This window comes from Anopheles coluzzii, chromosome 2, assembly GCF_943734685.1.
Source record: "Anopheles coluzzii chromosome 2, AcolN3, whole genome shotgun sequence".
Lineage (NCBI taxonomy): Eukaryota > Metazoa > Arthropoda > Insecta > Diptera > Culicidae > Anopheles > Anopheles coluzzii.
Genome location: NC_064670.1, coordinates 95,389,862 through 95,405,344, shown reverse-complemented (window position 1 = coordinate 95,405,344; position 15,483 = coordinate 95,389,862). Strand labels below are relative to the sequence as shown.

General features: G+C 43.8%; 1 protein-coding gene across 2 annotated transcripts in view; it reads left to right on the top strand.

The window, feature by feature from the left end:
- LOC120948184 (uncharacterized) overlaps positions 1-15,483 on the top strand; it is a 63,797-nt gene that overhangs the window by 43,289 nt on the left and 5,025 nt on the right. The window contains exons 3-5 of one of the 2 annotated variants that reach the window (XM_040364256.2): positions 10,051-10,288; positions 13,987-14,124; positions 14,481-14,666. In XM_040364256.2, coding sequence (XP_040220190.1) covers positions 10,051-10,288; positions 13,987-14,124; positions 14,481-14,666 — 562 coding nt within the window. Of the gene's footprint in view, positions 1-10,050; positions 10,451-13,986; positions 14,125-14,480; positions 14,667-15,483 lie in introns of both variants that reach the window. The other variant, XM_040364255.2, reaches the window with a different exon arrangement.

Sequence of the window (15,483 nt, the reverse complement as noted above, 5' to 3'; positions counted from 1 at the left end):
AAAGCTCACGAAATAAATGGAATGTCTGTAGCCATATTTTCTTAAAAATATTTGTTAAATAATTCAACGGCGAACGGCGATTCTCGTTTTACGAGAAAAGCGATAAAAATAGTTATTTACGAAAACTACGTTCAAAATATATTAATTTAGCATACATTAGATCTTGTTGCAACATATTACAGCCATTTCATTTGGGAAGACAATAATATTAAAAATTAGTAATATCTTGTTTACAGAGGTTTCCGAGACAATTTCCAATGTCTACAACATGTTTCATTGCCTGTGAGATATTTTCAACAGTTGTCAAATGTTGGAATTGCATCACAATAATTTATCAGGTTTTGTACATAACTTTCAACACAACTCAGGCTGGATTGAGTTTGACAGTTCTTTGTGATGTTTTGAAAATCATGTAAAACCGTGTTAAAAAACTTTCATCATAATTAATTTTAATTTCTTCAGCATGATTTTCAACACTTCAACGGGCTGATGCCATCGTTTTTTTCACCGGGATGTGAAACTGAATCCCGTTAACCGTTGAAGTGTTGAAAATCATGCTGAAGAAAGTACAAATTACGATGATGGAAATGAAATATCCGATTGATGTGGATTAACATCTTGCACGCGGTGAATAACAACGTTTACATTCGAAACTGACTTGGCATACCCTGTATCACTAGCCATCTTATTAGGGTAATTTGCCAATTGTTGCAAATCGCCCAATTATTGCACACTGCGTATAAATTGTTGTTTATCCAAATATTTATAAAACATACATGAAATCTACTATTTTTCCTCAAATATGGAGCATGTTTGTCACATATTCGACAATTTTATTTTTTTAAAGAGCATTTTTTCGATTTTGAGGAAATATTTCGACTGATTTTGATCAAATACAATGGATTTCTTAGCAAAACCGCTAAGCATTGTGCATCACAAAATAAAGTTTATATTGCCCTGTGAACAACTTACACTTTTTTATTTTGATTGTAATCAAACAACTAAGGTTAAATCTCACGATTCCGTTGCAAAATTTAAAAACATTCATTCTAGGGCTCATTTTTATCTATTTCAGTGTATTGGAAAGTGTGCAATAATTGGCTGTGAAGTATGCAATTATATAATTCGGAATTTTTGTAAGTGTGTAATTATATAAATTTGAGTTTTTGTAAGTGTGCAGCAATTGTATTTTTGAATAGGTTTAAAAATCAGTTTTTCTTGGAATTATTCATCATTTTTATCCCTAAAATAAAATATACATTTTTTAAACATTAATGATGTACGCACAAATTACAATAATATTGTGGTTTTATCCATCTCAAACATACGAAATACGTTGGCTGTTCCCTTAAGTGTGCAACAATTGGCATATTATACTATAGTCGGACAAAATTTAAACATACACTCAATCGTTGCGTATCTCATGTTTGACTGAATTGTTCTACTTTAACACAAATGTTTTGTAAAAAAGGTAAAAAATAGCGAATAGATACTTTACAATTTAACTTTCATTTTAATTGTAAATATCAAAACTCTTCAACAATATTACAATCAAACAAAGAGCGATTTTGTAATGAAAATCCCATACAGCGAAACGCGACAGTTGAAAATCCAATTGGTTAAATATGTCAAATAAAAAGGACTAGCATATGAGCTGTTTAACTTAAACCATCATTATGACAACCGAATGATGATTTCTATCAATATTTTACCAATAAATTCGATTTTAGTAATTGTTTTGGAGAAAAAAAAATCAAACACTGTCTTTGAGTAAAACAACAACAGTTTTAGACCGGAACGTTTAGTTTCCCCCTTTTTTGTTGCTAATGAATAGACACATTCCAAAAAGCGGTCGAATGAGTAATAGGCAAGCAACGGCCAACGGAAGGACACACATCGCTTCACAACGCTCTCGAGTCTATGCGCACTGCAAGGCTGCCTGCTGGTTCTACTGCTCTTCGGAAGCGTTTTAGAGCGGTCTGTGTTGTCTTTTCTGTTTTCTTCCCCCGCTTGCATCACAAGATAAATGATATCCGAGAACCACACATTGTACATCCGTGGCAAGCTCCGTGCAACGAAACTACCCGAGATCGTTTGTACACATGTCTCTAGGTGTGTGTATGTGTGTGTGTCTGTGAGTGAGAAAAACACAGCGAAGCACAAAGAGCCCGATGTTTGCGGGCAGGAAATAGCAAATACCTATTTATGTTCTTCCCGTTAAAACGGATTAGTTTGTTGTTCCGGTTGCGATAACTTTGTGCGGCGAGCTCGTGCGCGCTTGCAGCTGCAGCCACGGCGACTGCCAGCCCTTCCGCAGCCATTTATATTCCTGCACATCCTGCGCTGGGTAGTAGTGAAGCAGAAACGATGCTTTTTTCTCTCTATCTCACACACACAAACGCCCTCTATTCCACTGCTTCATTCATATTTTCTTCACCACACTCACCCACTTCCGTGTAGCTTGCGTGAAGGGGGGGGGGGGGGGGGCGGGAAGGAGAAGTAGAAGAAAAATGCCAGTGCATTGTGCCATCATCATAATAAACACCGGGCGGCGGATACACGTAGCAGCGCATGGTGCCAACACACGCCAAGGATAATAATGACAAAATGCTTCGCCAGCATAAGCGTGCTCTCTCTCCCTCTCTGGTCGCCACGTGCAATCGTTGGCGTGTGTCTGTGGGCGTATTGCACGCGCCCGTCTGCAGCGATTGTTTTCCATCCCGCTTAGAGCGTTGTATGTGTGTGTGTGTTCCCTAGAAAGGGACTATTTAATCGGCTCAACGCATTCCTGCACACAGTGGGGCGCATAATGCATCACACCGCGCGGGAGCTGTTTATGCAGCGGTAGGGTGCGACGATTTCCTCCCGTGCAGTCGGGAAAGCATCTGCTGTGTGCAGGAAAAGATTTCAATTTCCATCTGCCCGCATTCTGGGGAAAGGGCCGGCAAACTAAGGCCACCCGGTTACATTAGCCAATCGATGTGGGAGGCGGCCTCCGGCGGTGGTTCGTGTTTACGCTAACGGATTGAGATCGAACATTTTTCAAGCTCGCGCAGAGAAGTGGCAGTGGCGAACGGCGGGATTGAGGAGTAGATTAAAAATAACAAAACACGGCACTCATCGTCACTCGGTCGGGTAAGCTGGAGCTGAAAGAATCGTTCCCCAGTCGGAATGCGAACAGATCGCACCGCCTGGCCAGGATTAGCGCATGCTGGAACGGGAGTTTACTGGAGAGTTCCATTTCCATTTCCCAATTGGTTGCGTGGTTTCGAAAGGTTAAGGCTTCCCCCCGCCCCAGTGTAATGGGTTTTCCTCACGCCCTCAGCACTGCGATCATCGCTCGAAAGTTGTTTGCATTAAATTTCAATCAAGCGAAAGTAAACAAATCGGCCCATGCTTCGGGAAAGAAGCGCACCGGCCAATTGGAACGTACTGAGATTAAAAGTTTTTCCAGTTTGTTTGACCGTTTGGACGCGATGGGGGGGAGACAGGGGGCATTTTTACTGCTGAAACTCAATTAAACGGTACCTTTGTAGTGTAGATTTCTGAGACCGGTCTGGTAACATTTACTATGGAAGATTAAAAAGATGGTTTTATGATTATATTCGAACGAAATTATAATTCCACAAATACAACAGGTGGTGTGGAGTACCTAAGATTATAATTTTTTTAATTTTTAAACTCAATATGATATAACATATATTGAATACAAAAATACGATATCAATATATAAAATATAAACAAGATTTTTGAAGCAATAGTAACGCCATAACAATAAATTCCATATTTTAAACTATAATTTTTCATCCTGTGCCCGAGCATTCCTTCAATCTGCGTTTGCGGAATGCAACAAACCACACTACCATGGAATTTCCATTTCCATTGCAATAACATCCTGCCAAAGATAAAGGCGTACCTTGCGCACGTGACTGTCCATGGTCCTGCAGCAATGGATACTAAAAAAAAGCGTTCAACCCAAGTCACGTCTTTCCGGTCATATGGTCAAGGTAAAATGGTGCCACCCCTTATCGCATAACCGCAGCAACAAAGAAACTTTCTTATTTGATAGCCATTACTCTTTCCCCTGCTCCGCGTGTCCGAGAAGAATGCGCTATCAAAACTGCATTCCTCCGTACAAGGAGGTGCACATGTCCAAAAATTCACCATTCGTGTCTGCAATCTCACCATTTCAAGGTATGCCACATTTCATTTTCAGCTTTTTAAATTAAAAAAAACGAGAAAAAAGAGATTTTATGCTGTCCAACTGCATTGGAATCCGCTGCTTCCAATCATCTTCTTTTTTGGCCTCCAATGTTGCTTAATGATTGGAATTCCTTGCCGAATGCGTCCATTGCCCATTGGACGACGCGCGGCTTTGGTGGAATCGAGTAGAGCGTGTGCATAAATCTGGTCCGATTTCTGGGACCTTCAGCCGCCTTTTAAGCTTTCTACCATTCCTGCACGACCCGGCAGCTATCTTTCACACGTACACGTGGGAACACTGAAAGCATCCCAAATTTTCCCCCCTCATGTGTGTGTGTATGTGTGGTGCAAAAAACTCTTCCCTGCAATAACCTACGAGAAGCTACGGTTTTAACCTTTCACCTTTTTTTTGGGCCAGTTTTTGTTTGTACGGCGTTCGTTTTATTGGAGGTGAAAGCCCGCGCGAATGGCCGGGTTTTCCGCAGCTCACCCACACCGAAACGGGGCGGATATACGGCACAGCCTTCCATCGTTCCGCTCGACCGGAAACGGATAAGAGACCGTAGCCCAACTGCTCGCTCCGGTCTTATCCTTTTCATCATTCCAACCCGGTTTCCTTCTTTTTTTTTTGTTTGACTTTTGGCCCTTTTGAGAGGTTATCGTCTTACCAACTACTACCACAGCCTTGCCTTTCAGTTCCCATCCCCTAGCGGAAGTGGACTTTGAACATCGAAAATACTCCGAAAAGTGGTCACGGGCACACAAAACGAACGCTTCGTTTCCTCCGTTTTTGTCACACACCGACTGTGAAGCAAAATCGGCTGGAAATTCATTCAACTCCAACACAGACACACACACACACACACACACATAAAAAACCAACCATCTCTACACCAACCAACCAGGAAAGCAGGTGGGATGTAAACGGGTGGGTGTTTCGGGTTCAGGGATTTCGTGACCGGGTTTGGAGAAACCTTTTTCTGCGCAGAAAGTCAACTCTTCAATTCCGATAGAGCCGACCGAACGGGTGACCGTTCGTTTTTCGGCACCATACCGGCCGTTCCGTACCGTTTAGGAGCATTATCGACCGTGGAAAGTGCTGCGAAGTGCAAAAAGTGCTATGATTTATAGGGGATTTATTAATTAAACGCTTCCGGGTGGTCCCAGGTCATGCGTCTGCTGGGACCCATCCTTATCAGCTGACCAGCAGCAGCAGTAGCAAGCACCATCGCACCGGAATCGGGAAATTCCAACGTTTTCAGGTTATCTGCAAAACGGGCACAATGCCGGGCCAGAGATGCTACCTTTGTTGGCCTTTCTTGGCTGGGGAGTAGCGTGCACGAGTGAATGTAGTGTAATAATAGTTTCCAATGATTTACGAGAATGTTTTAGTCCCATGACAGTGGAGATAGAAAACATGAACCTGATATTTTCGAACAAAATGCAAACAAGTTTGTTGTACAATAAGTTACTTAAAATATAAACGATCTAATACAGATGGAGAAGCCCAGTAGCTCATAGTGACTAACTGGCTGCGTACTGATGCAAACGACCCAATATCTATTTTGTCGATGTTTTAATAACTTTTTGCTTCAATTGACCCTCAATTACGACAACAAACATCAAATACCACAAAAATCGACACATTCATATTGAAATGCCTTGCTTTACGCGCAGAAGAAAGTGTCGCTGCGTAACGATGGAGCCGCCCAGTAGCTCATGCCACAAAACTGGCTGCGTGCTGAATTTGAGCGATTGGACACGATGATTTTAAAGCCCTTGCAATATTGTTTGTACACGATAAACGTACTCAAAACCTTTCCGACCATTAAGCCGTGTGTACACTGGATTGATAAAGTTCACAAATCCGCCAGTTCGTTACAGTGCTGCGCGCAAATTTGCACAAATCAATTAGGGAAATGATACGATAAGAGTCACAAGCTGGTCACAAACAATCAACGGACCCGCAGCACCATTGTGCGGACTGCATGCATCATCCAACCACCACTAGCACAGGCGTAATATCCGACCTACTCAAACAAGAGCCATAGGTCACGGACCTCCGCCCGATAGTACCATCATACCGAGGAGCGCGAACGAGAGATCGACGGCACACAAATAATCACGATTGCAAGTGGTGATTATTATCGTGTGATAGCTAACGAGTCGGAACAAATCATACCCCATACCCAAAACCTCCCTCCCTCCACCCGCCCGCCTGTCCGGTCGATTACCACACGAGACACCAGCACGGTGCTGCCCGACTGGCGCCTGTTGAAATTTAATTAAGGACGTGACCAAGTGATATCTCCCCACACAGTGATTTTCTAACCCCTCGAACTGGTGTGAGTTTGTACGTGTTTGTACGTGCACTTTAGCTTGGCTAACGGGCCAATCAGAACGGGTAGGACGAGAGCGGCAGACTCTTTTCGACTGGCTGGACCATGGTCAGGGTCAATCGTAGACTTGTATATGCGGTCGCTTTCCGCTTGCCGTAGATGGGGAGCGCATCGTGACTGATAAATCCCGGCCAGTTACGTGGTCGTAAAATTGGTTTGCCACGATTTGCTACGGTTGATTAGAGGAGGCAACTTTATTTGCCGCTCGAGCTGATTTGCCGACACACGGGAAGGCGAAGGAAGCTTGTTGGAATCGGTGCACGGTCGAAATTAAGTTTTCCATGGGTGTTGTATGTGGCGCCGAGACGGCTATAAAACCTTTCGGGGTAGTGAGAAATGTGAAGGGTAACACATCACGTCGGTTACACAGAAATGTACGATAATCAAAACTCCAAAACTGCTAATTTAGAGACATAAACTACATCATTGCTGAAGCAGGTTGTTATGCAAAGATAATCACTGATAATAATCGTTACTCTTGCAACAGGAGGAAGCTATGAACAATGGATGCCACTTCATCTAACACAATCCATAAAATTGGTCTGAAATTCTTCCCAAAGTAAGAATATCAAGTCGAATATAATATTATTTTACTAGAATCATTCGTACCAAAAACGAATCCGTGCAGCACACGCGTAATGAAAAATACACACGACGTTTGCACAAGAAAAGCAATTATTCTTCGCCCTTCGGAGCCATCTTCATCTCAACTCACAGCACATTCGCTACAAAAGCAGTATCTTCTGCTTCTTCTCGGCTCTTGCTCTAGCTGGTTCTTTCGCTTTCCCAACCATTTGTACAGTGGGAGGATAGCTCGCGGTAGCAAATACTTTAATGCTCTGGTTTTTCTCAACTGCTCCCTGCAAACCACACACACAGTTACTCCTCCAGCCGGCATTATTTACCATTTGCATCGCGTCAAGCATGTGGTAAGCGGGGGGCAAAAACCTTGGAAGCGTGACCAAGGCCAGCACGTACGGGATTGTTGGCGATTTTCCATTATAAATTACACTAACTGAACTGAGAAACGAGCTCGCTGCGATGTGCTCGCTGCTGTAGCTTGGTAACAGAGATGAAGTTTTGAAGGAAAGAATATGATAAGGATTTAATATAAGATTTGAATGGAAGATTGTAAGCAAACGAATGATATCGATATATGAAAAGCATAAAGCATCCTTGGAGTTTAAGCCTTTTTTTTTTTAATTTTGTTTAATTTTTGCTATTGTAACTTTGCTGTTTCGACAACATTGTATTAATATCCATATCCACACTACTAACCGTTGCTCTGCATTATTCAATATTCTCCATCAACTACTTTCGGCAACTCTTTTCATTTGTTATGTGTTATTTTAAAATGGGAAAATGTGCCACTCAACAATCGAAATAGCCAAACAAATAGATCCATCAGCACCGAACGCTGGCATTACCTCTTCGACAGAATTGGCAAACAAGCGCCTCCGGCTCGGCAATGTGGGGCCAATATAAAATCCTACCCAAATACAAACACCACCCCGAGCGAAGTGTGGTGGTTTGGTCTTGTAAATTACTTTTTTCGAATTCACTCTTCCGGCACCGCTTCCGTTCCGTGCATCTCCACCCAGGACAGGCAAATAAAATTCGAACCTTTCGTTTTGGGTTCCGAGAACGATTCAAAAGTGCTTGCCCACACAAAAGCCGCATGGTTTTAAAACACAGGCTACAAAAAGGCTACCATTAATGCCCTCTCTCTCTCTCTCTCTCTCTCTCTCTCTCTCTCTCTCTCTCTCTCTCTCTCTGTCTCTCTCTCTCTCTCTATCTCTCTCTCTCTCTCTCTCTCTTTCTCGTCGATCGATATTGACCGATGGAAGCGGATGTAGTAAACCATTTCCATAAGCTCGAGCTTGTTGTTTTTTTTTTGTATAAATAAACTTACCGAGTTAATAAAAACCACTGTGTAAATGCAGCAACCTTTTGCTTCTTCTGCCTTCATACGATGCAGCAAATTCCTCGCTGCACTGCAACCGTCCACAGTGCAGCAGAGCTTGGATGGAAAATAAAAATTTAATTGACATTTTCTCGCCCAAGGGCCCCACACGATCGCACAACACACACAATGCTGCGCGCAAAATACTTTGTAGCACTACAAAAAAAAGGGCGCTCCAGCAGTTTTGCTTTGTGGGACGTTAGCGGTCAGCGTGAGGTGGTGGAATATTTGTTTTATTATTTTTCTTCACCCACCGATCAGTAACGGGGTTTCTTTTTTTCCTTCTCAAAACAACCAGATCGGATGTTAAACGGGAACAGGTTGATGGGTCATTGTAATTACCACCACCACCAACAGTAAACCGGGTTTGTCGTTGTTGTGTTGAATCAACTAAAACGGAGCGTGGAAAGGAGCAAAAGAGAGGATGAAAGAAAGTATCACCGTTTGCCGTCGCTGCCGGACATTAGAGTGGACGATGTAGGCAATCAGTTTTAATTATTCACCCCACGACCCTCTCGTCCCCCTTAAGCACGACGACGGTGAAAGAAAATTACATCCATCCAATGTGGCACAGCGGTCCAAAGCGGAAAGCCAATAAAGCCAGCGAAAGCTCACCGTAGCTCCCCGTACTGGCAACAAGGGGCCAACACACACACACACCTATGGGTATATCTTTGTGGCCGACGGACCCGAGAAGGTGGCTGGAAAAATAATTAGAATTTATTATTACACATCCCCACCGAGCACGGGCGGACGATCATCTCACGGTGCGCCTCGGCGTTCCGGCACATGGATACGTATTCTTACGGCTACTCTTTTGCTGAGCGAAACCATTCATACGTGCCATCCATCTATCATGGGCCTATATACAGTGCAGTGACCACCATCGCATCATCATCGCTCATAAGCTATCCGCTTTGCCCAGCCGCAAAACTCCCGCTGGGAGATGGTGATGAGCTGCGGCGAAGGACACGGGTTGGTTTTGCTCTCAACCCGTTCCAGGGATGGGAAGATGAATGGATGTGAGGGTTCGGCTTCAGCCAGATCGGATCATTGGCATGATGTGTAGAAGAGCCCTGTTGGGCAGAATGGTTCAAGAGTACGGTCTCTTGTGCGGAAAGGGATGTAACTCGCTGTTATGGGTCTGGTGGGAAATTTAGATCAGGAAACATAGCAAACCTTCCATGCATGCTTAGGATGATAAGTGACGCGATGTCTAAGGCAATCAGTTTGGGCCATCGTACTCGGTTCTGGCTGGATACTGGCTGCACCAATGTGGATGCAAATTGATCCAGTAAATCTATGGTAGAAGCTATTTTGTAGACGCATTTAAAGTGCTTTGTATCAATACAATTTTTATGAAAAATTACGAATCTAGAATTACATCAAGATACTTTCTATAAACGAAAGCACAAAACTAACTTTCCCTTTTTCTTTCTCTCTCTCTCTCTCTCTCTCTCTCTCTCTCTCTTCTCCATTGCACAGATGAACATTCTGGTAATATCGTTTCTGGCGGTGGTGTCGCTGACAACCTTCCCGGCCGGCACGTACGGTACGCCGGCCGCTAGCAGTGGCGCGCACGATCCGAAGAAATCGGTCGCCGCCGCCGAAGCCGCCCTGCCGGTCAACGACAACGGGCTGAAGGAGATCTGGCAGGAGGACGACCGGGAGGTGCTGATCCGCAACGAGCGCGGCACCAAGAACGGGGGCAGCGCGGCCGCCGGTAAGAAGAACCACAAGAAAGAGAAAGTTTCCCCTTACAGCTCACACCAGCAGCACCAGGAGCAGCAGCAGCACCAGCAGCAGCCTGCAACCGGAGCTTCTGGCCGCAAGGGACAGAAAAAGGTGAAACCGACTGACGCGACCAGATCGGAGCCGGCAGCGAGTAAGTGAAGCTTTCTTTACGCGTGTGTGACCGCCGAGTGTGTGGATGGCGCGACCCAAGCTCTGGAGTGAACCTGCTACACTAACCTGCTACTAACCCCACCGCTGCTTGAGGAGTGTGTGATTTTGTGCTCTTTGGTTGTGATATGTTCTTTGGTTTTGGTTTTGCTTATCAGTTTGTGTTGTGCTTCCTGCGATTTTAAGTTGATAATAAGAACATTCCTGGAAATGTTCTTCAAATCCTGATAACAAAACAGGAGTTTTGTAATAAGTGAGATTCAGATCTGAAGCCTTAACAAGTTATCATGAAAATCTCACGCTCAGAAGTAAATTGAATGATTTATCAAGCAATAATGCACCAAATTCTGAAACCTTTGGGCAATTAGATCTACAGTTCAAAGCGTATACTCTGGCTATTCTAAGACTACTTCAAATTTGGTAGTATCCTCAGATACATTGCAGTACCATATTAGTATCATCTGCATTCTACTACAAATACTATTCTTAATTGAATGTATACCTCAGAGCTATGCATTACTGGTTGAATGTTCTGGATTCCAGGGTTTTGGTGCCTCAAATTTCCCGAACAAAACAAAAGTCCTCGGAAAACGGAATACTTAATTTACACCCGCTCCAAGTTAATTTATGACCCGCGCTTCTGTGAAGTGTACGGGTCGGTCGGTGGTTTCGAACAAAATTCAATGTTTGAGTTGGACCCATGTTTTCGTGTTAATTTATTACCTGCTAATTCCACACGCATACACTTAAGCAGAATTAGTCCCAACTCGCTTACACTATGAGGTCGACCTCTGCGGGACGCGGGACCAAGAGTTGTGTGCTCGGGGCATAGCGAGACAAACCACAATCCCTTGCTTGATCCGGACGCATCGTATACATCAGTGACCCGGCACATGTCGATCGGTGTGCGAGGGATACACAGACACACAAAGATCACACACTAATTAGACTCATATGCCACTCGGACGCTAATGCCGCTGCGTGGGATACACTAAGAATCAGTTAGAGGACCGTGCCGATGTGTCCTAACCTCAAACAAACGCAAGCGGCCAACGGGAACGCGTCCCATCGTTTGTGTTGGTCGACCTGTATGTATGTTACGGTTTAGCTCGGCTACGACTACAGCAACATACCAACCATATACGCCATAACCACCCGCCCCCTTTTTCACGACCCTCCCTCCTCCATTGCAGCGTTAAACCCCACTCCCGGCCGGGGCAGCAGCTTCTTTCTGGTGGAATGAATTTAATCAAAATTAAGTTTACCTCACAAACATTACCGAACGCTTTGGATGCGCTTACTCGACCGACATACCGAACGCCCCATGTGGTGGTGGTGGTCAGTACCGGTGAAGACATCCTGCAACAATCGCCAGCCACAGCCGCTTTCAGCTATGTACCGGAGCGTCGCAATACGCTTTTCCGAGCAGCACACACAGACACGAGCAGCATCCGACGTGGGATGAAAATTGCTTTCACCAATCGTCGTCCTCGAGCATTTGCACCCTACCAGGGTGCATGCCACGTGCAATATGATTACCATTTTCATTTTTCATGTCGCACCCAGCAGCAGCAGCAGCACAGGTCCTTTGATTTGTGCCAAATAGCGAAACGTTTGGCTCCGTTCCTGCACGGTGGCACAATTTTACGCTTACTGCTCCACCCCGATCCCACTGCAACGCATTCGTGCAGTAAACGAACCAACGCTGGGACGGTTTTTTGTTCCTTACAATGTGCAAATAATTCATAAAATGTGCTACAAATGGCACCAACGTGTGCTGCAGGTTGCGGACTCGTTCCGCGTAACACCCATGACTGAAGCGTTATTTGTGCCGTTGGTGCATTTGTGGTGCTTTTCATTACTTGGACCTTGTAGGACCTTTTTTTTCTTCTGCGCAATGCGTTGATTAAAATGGCTGCCCGTTCCTTCTTTCCATGAATATTTATCGTATATCGTAAGAAATTTCATAAGAACTGCTTAGGGGCTATCCATTAATTGGGTAACGCTTACGGTGTGATATTTCAAAACAATCCCTCAATTAGTGTAACAAAGCGTAACGCCCGCTCTATTAATTACGTATTTGGCGCCACAAAACGCAAAACTATCATCATCATATTTGGTACGAAATTCGGAGTCTCGAATCTCTTCGAATAGCAACATAGAGTTGTTGTAGCATTCCTTAAAATCTGTTCTGTAAAATCTGATGTAAAAGCCGGGGGACACTGTCCGTACTCGCTAGTGTAAATTCGATTTGCACTAGCGCTTCTGGCGGCGGCTGGCGGAAGCTTTTTTTTGGTCATCGAAGGAATGGTCATGCCGGATCTCAAAATTAAGTACAGGCGTCCCCCGAGTTACGACCCCCTCGAGTTACGACGATTCGCAGATACGACGATTTTGATTTTGACAGTGAAAAGTTGTCAGTGAGAAGAAATTGATGTATTTTTTTGAATTTCTGTGCTGAAAACCGTTACAAACACATTTCCAAAGATTCTACAACTAGCCGATCTTTGATATTTATATCGCGTAAACGACTTTCGGTGTAAAATTAATACATTATCAAACATTATTTCAAATAAAAATCACGATATCATAGATTTCGCCTCTTCAACTTCGGTTTTAAACTTAACTTTGACACAAATACGACATACGACTATTTCGACTTACGCCTTGCTTTGGGCCATTTTTTCGGTCTCAAATACAGTCGTATCTCGGGGGACACCTGTAGTTTTTCCATCGTTTTTTATCGTGAAAATAGATGCAATGCGTGCAGGACATGTGCATCTACCTTTTACAAAACTTTTCTCCTCCGAATTAAGTAAAAAACATGAAAAAATAATATATTTTCTGAAGCGGCTCCAAATTGTTGGGAAAAATGCTTTCACCAGCTGTCGCCAGATGCGCTAGTGAATATCGAAATCACACTAGCGAGTACGGACAGTGTCCCCCGGCCTCAACGCATCATAACGCTAGAAGGAACTCTCCCTTATTGGTATGAGTGTTACGTAATGAAAGGATAAGCCCTTACAACCAAATATGTTTTTAATGCTTTCGAATAGCTACTGCAGCCAGAATCTGGTTCGTAATGTTTATAAATTATATATCAAGCATTTTAACAATTTTTGTGAGCCAAAGATTTGAATCATCTTAACCTTTGCGTGATTTGTCGTATAATTTGAGTTATAGTGTGAGTGTGTTTTGATCTTTTCTTAATTTCTTCATTCATTACTTAAATTGCATAATTTAGCACGTTATTATGTAAAAGGTGTGTGTGTTTTTCTCGCCGAATAACAAACTTAACTAACTAACAACAGTAATCATACTAACAGTACAGCCGTAGCGTCGACGGTAACATCCATCTAGATATGTACAGAATCTGCGATAAACATAACTTTCTATAATCTTATTTTTCGCCTTCTTTCTTTCCGCAATCTCTTCCCACCGTATCGCTGTGGATAACGAACGTTGTACGGTAAAAACAAAAACAAAAAAACAAACACCAATTCCACCCCCCAACCGCAGACTCCCAGTGCCGCTACACCAAGGGACCGTGGACCGAGTGTGACGCCAAGTCCAACACACGTTCGCGAACCCTTTCGCTGAAAAAGGGCGAATCGTCTTGCGTCCAGACCCGTACCATCCAGAAGAAATGCAAAAAAGGTTAGTCGATGTCATAAAACCGAAAGATTCATCCCTAAAAAAGATAAAAAGGACGCACTGAAATCAGAATCCTTGCTATTTGATGCCAAAAGCATGACACATACACGCAAAGGGACTTTTTGGTCGCTTAGCTTTCTTCCTATGGTGACTTTTTTACCCCTTTCGTCCTTTTAACCCATCAACCATTCCCAAGCTGCTACCAACCCCCTCCCCCCCCCCCCCTCCCCCATACAACTGAAACCATATTGCTGACGGCAAACGATCTTATCTGTTAATTTTTAACTTTAATGCTCGCGGATAATACAACTGTATGCCCTTCTCTTTCTTTGTTCATTTGCTTTTAATGCTGTCGCCAGCCTGCCGTTACGACAAGGGTGCCTGGTCCGACTGCGACAACAACGGACAGATGTCCCGCACGGACAGCCTGAAGCAGACCAGCGATGCCACCTGCCAGACGACGAGAGTGGTCAACAAAAACTGCAACCAGGGCAAGTCCAAAGACAAACAGAACAAACCACCGAAGGCCGAGAAGAAGGAGAAAGGTAAATGTCCCGACAGTGGCACACACACGAGCCACTTTTAGCCCTTTCGTCCACAGGTTCGGCCCACTGGGCGCTACCACCCACTATGCCGGGGTGAAAGGGGAAAAGAATGAAAAATGGTATTACACTATCTCGGGGCAAACTTTAAGCAGGCTAAAAAAGGGTTGCTCTTCATCAACCCGTTTTGTGTTGCTTTTGTTTGTGTGTGTTTGTCGAAAAATAAACGACACACGACCATTGCTGTGGGCCACCACCACCTGCCCCACAGTATGCCTTTTAATATGATCTTTTTTTCCACCGCGATCCTCCACATCCGAATTGTTGTGTAAGCGAATGGGAAGTAAACATGCAAAAAAAAACTTTGTTTTTCCATCATCCCGACCAGTGCGAAAGCTTAAGCGGTTCCTAAAGCTGCACAACAAGCAGAAACAACTCAACAACGCATCCTAGTTCGCGTAATGGACGCATCCACACACACGCAGCCCAATTATGCGGTTGATCCCTGCAGCGCCTTTATCTTTGTGTGTGGCGGCTTCAAAAGTCGCTTCTTTTTAATGTAATTTCATTTAAAGAAAATGCTCCACTAAGACCGGGTGAGAAGGTTGTGGTTTGTTGTGCGTTTGAGGTTTTGCTATGTTGTAGAAAAGTTGATCGAAAAAATAAAACTACACCTGCAGCGGCACCAGACATTTGTGTTTCCACCAATGCACTATTATCTCCAAAGGAAAATGGACAAGCAAAAAGAGTGTTTAGCAGCATTAGCGCACATAAAAAAACTGATGCACAGATGCTTTATGATTGGCATTTGGACATTACA